Consider the following 8,155-nt stretch of genomic DNA (forward strand, 5'->3'; position numbering starts at 1 on the left):
TTGTGCTAAAATGCCTGAATTGTCTTTTTGGTTCGAGCTTGTTCTACCTGGTGGCCAAATGCCACCAACGGGGAGAGGACGCTCACTGGAAGGAGCTCTGCTCCTCGGGTCAGGGCAGCCTTTGTCACTGCATTGGGTCTGATCCCACGTCTTCCCAACTAAGTTGAATGAAAACTTTGTCACCGAACACAGCTAGAACCATTGGGATCAAGGTCACTTTGAACAAAGGCCTGGTGATCACACAGAGACACCTCTTCAACTTAGCGGTTCTCTCTCGCTTCCCACATGGCTTCTATTAAAAGTACTGCCTATAAATTCTGCAGGTGGATACATGCATTAAACCCCGAATATAGCTATTAGGAGCTGTGCTCACTTAGCAGTAGCTAAAATCTGAGTTGGAAATCGTAGCCAAATTCCAACACCCTCTACTGTTTATATAGCTCCTTCCCACCATGCGACAAACGTACACTGGTTCGCTGGGTACGTTCTGTCCCTACTCAACTGCCTTCCTGCCCCCACAGCTCTCCTCCCAAACTTTCTAAATAAGAAGGCTCAAATCCTTGGTGCGATTCCCACTTTCTAAGAAAATTCACTCTGCCTCCAGAGGAAGCTGAAGTACTCACTCTTGTGTCCCCATGGGTGCTGTCCCCTCCCTATCCAGTACGCTGTCTGGGGATAAAGGATTGCAGGTCTGCAACCTGAGAACTGTAATTGCAGGGGGTAGGAGAGATGCATCCGAACACCTCACTCACACTTATAAACTGCTTAGAGACAATAAATTCTTAGCACTCTTGACCTCCAGTAAGTCACAACGATTAATGAAGTCAGTCCTCTCTCCCTATCTTTGGCATTTTGATAAACCACGGCTGACAGGTGGGTTACAGTGGGCTCCACATCCCAACAGACCACACCATGTTAGCTAAGGAGAAAGGTTCCAAGGGCTTCTGACACAGCCCTGCAAAGAACACTGTACATGTAGTCCTCCGTGGTCTGAGCCTGCACCCTTCCTCTAACACTTGGGCTGTGCATAGGGCAGAGGAGCTGTATCTGAGTGGGGGGATTTGGAGGTTTGTGAAGGAGTTCTTGGGGGCCCTCCATGCTGTGGAGCTAGGTGAGTAACAACCAGACTGCTCTGTCTGGAAGCCTTCGATAAGTGACTGGATAAGCAAGTGTCAAGTTATGCAGTGGTTAAAAAACAAATAGGGCGTACTTGAAGTCGGCAGCACTGCCCGATGGGGACAATGGCTCAGGAGTCACTCAGCAGACAGTATGGAGCTCCAGACCACACAGTCCCTGTGCCAGAGGCAGGATGGCTATTTCACTGCTGAGTGTCACGGACAACCTTGAGCTCCTGCCTGCTCGGCCACAGGCAGAAACCAAACCCCTCTGGAATTCAGCCATCTGCTACAAGGCTGCGCTTGGAGCCCTTGGAGGTGCTAAGCCATGAGCGGCTGCGTGCCATCTGCCTGAGCCCTCCCGTAACCTTCTCCCCACGAGGGGAAGAAAACAAACAAACAAACACGCAATGATCTCTACCCCCCAAAAAAAAAGGGGAAAAAAGAATTTAGTTGGAGACATTTTGCCACATTTGGCAGCTGCTCAAGTGTTGAGTTTGCTGGATCAATAACCCACTGCCACTGCTCTCCCTTTGCTACTATATACACGGTTGCTGAGGTCCATATATCTTGCAATGCCCTGTGCTTGACCTCTGAATGGGAAATGCTTTGGAATGTCCGTAGACGGGAAGATGGACTCAACGGAGGAAGGTTCCAGCAGAAGGGGAGGATGTGGGTGATGGGGGTTTGGTGCCTTTTCTCACCTCCGGATGTCCGAGAAGTCGGACAGTTCGTCCGTCCGGTCCATGATCCCATGCGCCCCTTTGGCACCGTGGGCCCCAGCCTTCACCCGGGCGTGGGCGTTCAGGTGGCCCTTGGTACCTCTCTCTCCCTTGGCTGCTCGCGAGCTCTCCCTGTGCTCAGGCTCGGCAGGGACCAGCACATCCCCACGGCCAGCAGCGGCTTTGCCGGCTTCGCCTGTCTTCTTTTCGGGACCCAGAATGGCATCGCCGTGCATGGAGGAGGTGCAGAAGCTCAGGATAGAGCAGAGACTTCCCCAGTTCTGTTCGCATTGGGCCTGGACGCTTCTTGTTATTGCCTTTTTCACCTCCTCGCCACAGGTGAGCAGGATGTTCACTAGGTCAACATATGGCCTGGAGGTAAAGGAAACAATGAGAGTCAGAAGGGTTTATCTATCAGTAAAGTGGGGAAATGGCCTCCCTGCCTTCCCCTCCCCTCGCCCTCAATACTGATCAGTTCATTCCTGCCACCTGCTTACTTGGCAGCCAGGGGGGCACAAATCTCTTCCCTTGTGGGCTAGTTCTGCACCATATGTTTATTGTGCAGTGAACTGTGTTCTAACTGCCCATCTCACAGCAAGAAATGCACTCAATAGCATTCTGGAGCCAAGCCTCACTCTAGTGCTGAGTCTGCCTTGGTTGTTCCTGCAGTGGAGGTGCTCTGGAGATGCTCTTACTTCCACCAGAGAAAGATGAGAGGTCTACAGCCTTTCAAGGTCAGGCTGGATGGGGCTCTGAGCACTGATGGAGCTGTAGGTGTCCCTGTTCATTGCAGGGGAGTTGGATTAAATGGCCTTTAAAGATTCTGCACACTTGGCAAAAGTGCTGTCAAATAGAAGAACTGCTATTTCCCACCATCTCTGGTTATCTCTTTCTATGCTCCTTTGTCCCTATTAGCTAGGAGACACAACAAAGGAAGCCAGCCCTGATACATCAGCTTGCTGTGTGCTGGTGAATACCCAACGCAGAGCACACCCTGACCGTCAGTCTGCAACAGGCAGGCATTCCCTCCTTTGAGGAGAGCAGCAGACATTCAGGCAGAGGTTCTCTGGCTTTTCTCACCATCTTCAGACCCGCTGAAGCAGCAGGTGCCAACTTCTGCCAGCAGCAGAATCCAACCTGCACTCATGATCCCCTTATCAGTAAGGCACGTGGAAACCCACTCCGGTGGCACCGAATGTTTTCTTCATTTCCTTACAGAGTTAAGCACAGCTTTCAGTGTGTCCCTTGTCCCAGCCAAACAAGGACTCCAAACAAGCCAAGGCCAAATCCCGTCCTGTTCCCACCCATGGCCACGCACAACGCGCCCTCTGAGCACAGGCGACTCGTTTCCTCTGCCAGGGGTCACAGAGTGCAGCAATTTTAAAATAGTTGCGGTCGCAGGTTTTGTGGGTCAATATTGATGTTGTCTATCGACACAACCACTCAGCTGTTTGCAGGCAACGCAAGCCGGCCCTAAGGACGTGCCTCAGCCTTGTTGGAAGGAACCATCCCAACAGCAGATCAAGAGTTGCCTGGGCTCAGCGGTACAGGCGGCTGTGGTGGCATGTGTGTGATGCTGGTATGGCACCTTCCACCAGCCCTGTGACTGTGACAAGCCCTGTATGACCACCTCTTCCCAGGAAATGAGTCAGGGGAGATGAGAAAAACCAACAGATTATGATCAGCGTCAGACATTACCCTGATTTTACTCTGCCCAACTGCTTAAGCTCATTGTGAATGACTAATCTTGGAAAGCCCTCCATTCCCCTATCTCAAAATATTTCCCATGTTTGGATTGTTTCTGTCATGAAGAAAAAAAAAAAAGATATTTGGAATGTAACAGCAAAAAGTCTGCCAGGGCCTGTCACCACTTCCACCATAGCAAATGGGTCTGACCCACATCCCCACAGCAGCTGACTCTTCAGGAAGAGACTCCGCTGCCTGAATGTGCATCATGAGAGCCAGAATTAAACAGAACAAGTCTGGCTTCTGAGCTCTTCGGTTTTGTCTTAAACATAAAATAGAAGATGGAAGAGAATCGAGCATATGAAGGGAAAAAAAAAGAAAAAAAAGCTAAAATTGGGCATAACCTTTGCACAAGATCTTTGGAAGAAAAAGGCTGCTGGTATGACTAAAAAGTGGCTCGGCTGCCAAATATTTCAGGTATTCAAAGCCTGCCAGAGCCCTGCGGATTAATATTAGCCCATTTCTCCTTTACTGTTTTACTTTTTGCATTTCAGCTGGCCTGACCATAGTACCTGAACTGAGCACAAGGCTGCAAGTCAGCAGACGTGATTTTATTTCCAGCCCTGCCACACTTGCCTATTGATCTTGAACAAATTACTTAGGTCAAGAATTTCAGCAATGGCCTCTAAATTTAAGGGTGGGGAAGGAGGCTGGCTGGCTTCTATTTGGGGAGCCCCACGTAGAAAAGCTGAGCTCAGACATTGTGAGATGCTGAAAATGAAGTGTAAGAGGCACTAAATGAGATGATGCAAATTATAGGTGCTCAATTGAATGACCCGTGTCTTCTCAAACTGAGAACCCCCAGTTCAACTCCCTAGGAATAAGCAGCTGCCTTTGGCCATTCCTGCTTTAGCCTGCCTGTAAAATAAGAGTACCTCTTCTTTCTACAGCATTTGGCCCTCATGTTTCTCATCTGTAAGTGATGGGAGGGTTAATGGGTACCAATCACCCAGCTTACAGCCACCCAGTGCAGGCTCAGGTTGCCCACAGTGCAGTGCTGGTGTGCAGGGTGCAGCAGAACCCTTCCATCCCCAGTCATGCTGCTGCTCCAGGCCTCAGAAACTCCACAAAGGGCCTTGCTTTCAAGCCACCATGTTCAGTCTGCACAAACCACAGCAAACAGTTCTGCATCTGAGTAACCTGGCATCAAAGGACCCCTCTTCCTCTCTGCAGCTGCACCTATGGAGACCATCAATGAACATGCAAGCCTAGCAGTCAAAAAGCAGTGATTCTGTGAAAAATTAATGTCACAGTCACTGGGATTTGGGGTTTCTGTGCTGAGGATAGAAAAGCATATGGTTGCAGGAGGTAGATGTGCTGATGTCAGCCACTGCCATACTGCACTCTGCCTCCCTGTTTGGGAGTGAGATGTTTGCCTGCAAGGAAAACGGGCTCTGCATTTTGCATCTGTGCACAAAGAGTTAGTAAAAACAGCTTGTGCCTGGCTTGTTGCTGCCATGGAGCAGCTTTGATCACTTTCAGCCAGGGTTTGTGCTGCCAGTGCTGGAGATAGCCATGCTCCCCATGAAAGCCACTCAACATCTTGAAGACTTGTGCCTTCACTTTGCACACCTCTGTGTTTTATTAAAAGGTATCTGGGATTAATAAGGGATAAGATGCATGGGGGATTATCTGGGGGATTGCAGCTCCTTCCAGGACAATTAATTGGGAGACATTTGGAAGTATATATTTACAGAAGAAATTATCCTGCTGACAACTCTGCCCAGATCTCCTTCCCCCCTCTGCTCTACCTGTCAAGTAAGCAAGCAAGTCTTCCCCGGCCTGTGCAAAGAAAGCATTCCCTTGGTGCTGCACATGGGAAAACAAGGCCAGAAGAAGGCAAAACAGCTTTTGGGCAGATGCACAGCCCCTTGGCACCACCGTGCTCCTGGAAGGAGCTCCCACGCCTCTGCCTGCGCTGCGCAGCGGCACTTACTCATGCTGCAGCAGGTCTTTGAAGTGAATCATCTCCACAATGACCTGGACGTTCTCCTTGGCAGCGGAGCAGAGGTCATGCTTCAGGTAGCACTCCCGCTGTAACTGGAACACCATCTCTTTAATGGCTGGGCACTTACGGCTGATGCAGCTGAATTTATGCCTCAAGGCATGAGCCTTACACTTCAGAGCATCTTTAATGAAGGATTTTCCCTGAGAAGAAAAGAAATTGAGGAGGTTGGTGTTTCTGCCCATTAAGCGCGGCAGCTGATTTATGCCCAGCTAGCTGCTCTGCAGGACAATGTCAGGGGTTATTACACTGCTGGGGATATCACTCAGTGACTGCATTTCCCCTCTTCTCTTTGTTTCCTTGCCCTTAGAGATCACACTGAGTAACCCTGCCTTGCTCTTCCAGAGGAGCTGAACCCATTGGGCTTCCTCACAGGCATTATGAAGTTGCTCACAATCCACTCATTCAACTGCTTAGGGGGAATCGAAACCATCCCTGCCTTTCCTCTGTGCTGCTGACACCACACCACGTGTGTCACAGCCTGGCAGCTCCGCTCACTCCCTCCACTCTGCTGAGCAATAAATGTGTGGAAGCCTCCCGCATCTCTTAACTGCATCAGAAATCTTTTACACAAGTGCTTCTGGAAGACCAGATTCTCACTGCCCTTTATCCAAAGGGTACGCCAGCATGGTTCCACTCATACAAACTTAAGATTCATCCAGATCTGTGAGCAGGTTTTGTCTTGATGATTGAAGCACTACTCCAGTTATCACTCCCTTCTGCTCCCCCTGCCCCACGTGCCCTTCCCTTCAGGGTGAAACATGCACAGCACAGTGGGAAAACGAGGATTAGAGAAAATTGGTATGCAAACCCAACCTGACATCATTTCTTGTGTTTCAGAAAGCAGAGAATGGCTAGTGCTAGCCCTGCTGTTCAGTGCACTCTGAACTCAGAGGCTTTTAGATACCCACATGCTTTAGGAGAAACAAGCCCCTGCAAGCAGTTAGCCAGACCCTCTGCAAACCCGTGGCAATGTCAGTCTAAGCTCCTCTATGCCAGGCTCTCAGCAGTGCCGTGGAGCTGCTGCTCTCTGTAGGCTGTGTGCTCAGGCCAGATGCCGCTGGCCTGCCGTCATGCTCTCTCCCCTCCACACTGAAATGGGAGAGGAGGTTTACAAGACATAATAACAGGATGTCTCAATGATGCATAAACGGTCTGGGGAGAAAATGAAGGAGACGAACTTAATACCGCATACCATCCCAGTAATGTATTTTAATGTCAGTGCTTGAACTGAAGGCTGATTTGAATGCGGCAGCTTTAGGAGGCTGCCTGTACTGGTCGTGTGCAAGTCTGGAGAACCATGCTTTAATAACCACACGTTGGGAAATGCTTTCTGATACGTCTAAATGAGCTTGGGAGCCCAAGCTGCACTGCAGAACCATCTTTAAACAAAGATGACGTAGCAGCTTAAGCCGCTTAATGCTTCTGAAAACCATGCTCATCTATATGGCTGTTCTGCTTTAGTTATCCTGGGAACAGCAGGAAAACATCCTCCCATGGAGCTGAGCAAGGGACAGCCTGGCTGCTGGGACACCGCTCTTGGGTTTTGATTCTGGACCCTTCAATAGAAAAAAATCCTGCTGAGGCTGGTCATGTGCAAAAGCAGGTTGCTCCTTAACTTGTTCCTAAGATGTGCTGAAGAGCAAAAACACATGCAAAGTGTACGTGAGAACCAAGCATAAGATAACTTGCTGCATTACCTGGGCATCGAATTTTCCAGCGTTGTGCAGGAAAGTCATGCAGATCTCATGTAAGCCTCGGATCTCACAAGAATTGTTCTCAAAGCACTCAAACACTCCACATCCTACATCGCCCGCATTAACCAGGCAGTGCTGGATCTCAGCTAAAATGAGCATTGATTACAGTTAGCTTGAAGAACTGTTCTGAGGAGCTGCTGGTGGGTAGAGGGGAGGGAGAGAGAGAGATTTTGCTAACATCATCAGTTTGGAAGAAAAAGCACATGTGACAATGGTTATTGTACCCACAGCATGCCCACTTTCTGCAGAAATTAGGCCAAAACTGGGGTGCATTATATTATGAAACTGATATCTAAGAAACAAGTGCCAAATCCACTACACTTACGTCAGGCTACTTCACATGAGAACTAACGCTCTGCATTCCTCAGGAGCAGAGGACAGGAGGGATTCTTGCTGACTGTACAGAGCCCCCATCAAATCTCAGCACCAAAACGAGAGGACACTGAGAAGCTGCTCCCAGCCCAATGGGCTGCTGCTGGCACTGGGAGGTGGTTCCTGTGCTACGGCACAGCGTTCTCACCAGCTGCTGGGTGTCCCCTGGGCCGATGTCTATGAAGTTAATGGCAAAACTCCCAGTGATAAACAAAGTCCTTTGCACTGAGTGTTGCATAAAGCTGAGACTATGTCCTCACCTGGGCAAAAATCAATCGAAAATACATTTTTGTATGTGTATTTATAACATATAAAGTAGATCTACTGGACGTAGCAGTTACATACATGTTTATTCTGCCTTGTCAGATGTTATGTAATAGCATTAAAAGAATGCTGGCTTACAGGGAAGAAAAAAAAACAAAAAAAACAAAAAAAACC

The 8,155-nt window shown here is 49.1% G+C and overlaps 1 protein-coding gene across 1 annotated transcript; it reads right to left on the bottom strand.

Annotated features, from left to right (window-relative positions):
• STC2 (stanniocalcin 2) lies at positions 1-7,642 on the bottom strand. The gene is made up of 3 exons (XM_003210315.4): positions 7,289-7,642; positions 5,520-5,731; positions 1-2,209 (listed from the first exon to the last, which is right to left on the bottom strand). Exons 1-3 carry the CDS (start codon positions 7,442-7,444, stop codon positions 1,816-1,818), a joined length of 762 nt encoding a protein of 253 aa, XP_003210363.1. The 5' UTR covers positions 7,445-7,642; the 3' UTR covers positions 1-1,815.
• Positions 7,643-8,155: the final 513 nt, after the last annotated feature.

This window comes from Meleagris gallopavo, chromosome 15 (assembly GCF_000146605.3).
Source record: "Meleagris gallopavo isolate NT-WF06-2002-E0010 breed Aviagen turkey brand Nicholas breeding stock chromosome 15, Turkey_5.1, whole genome shotgun sequence".
Classification (NCBI taxonomy): domain Eukaryota; kingdom Metazoa; phylum Chordata; class Aves; order Galliformes; family Phasianidae; genus Meleagris; species Meleagris gallopavo.

Bases quoted from the DNA above. Each gene is read 5' to 3' on its own strand.
- STC2 (XM_003210315.4), bottom strand. From the start codon at position 7,444: ATGCTCATTTTAGCTGAGATCCAGCACTGCCTGGTTAATGCGGGCGAT. The intron at 5,732-7,288 runs GTAATGCAGCAA...TTTTCTTCTCAG, and splicing joins CTGGAAAATTCGATGCCCAG to GGAAAATCCTTCATTAAAGA. The intron at 2,210-5,519 runs GTAAGTGCCGCT...CTTTACCTCCAG, and splicing joins AAAGACCTGCTGCAGCATGA to GCCATATGTTGACCTAGTGA.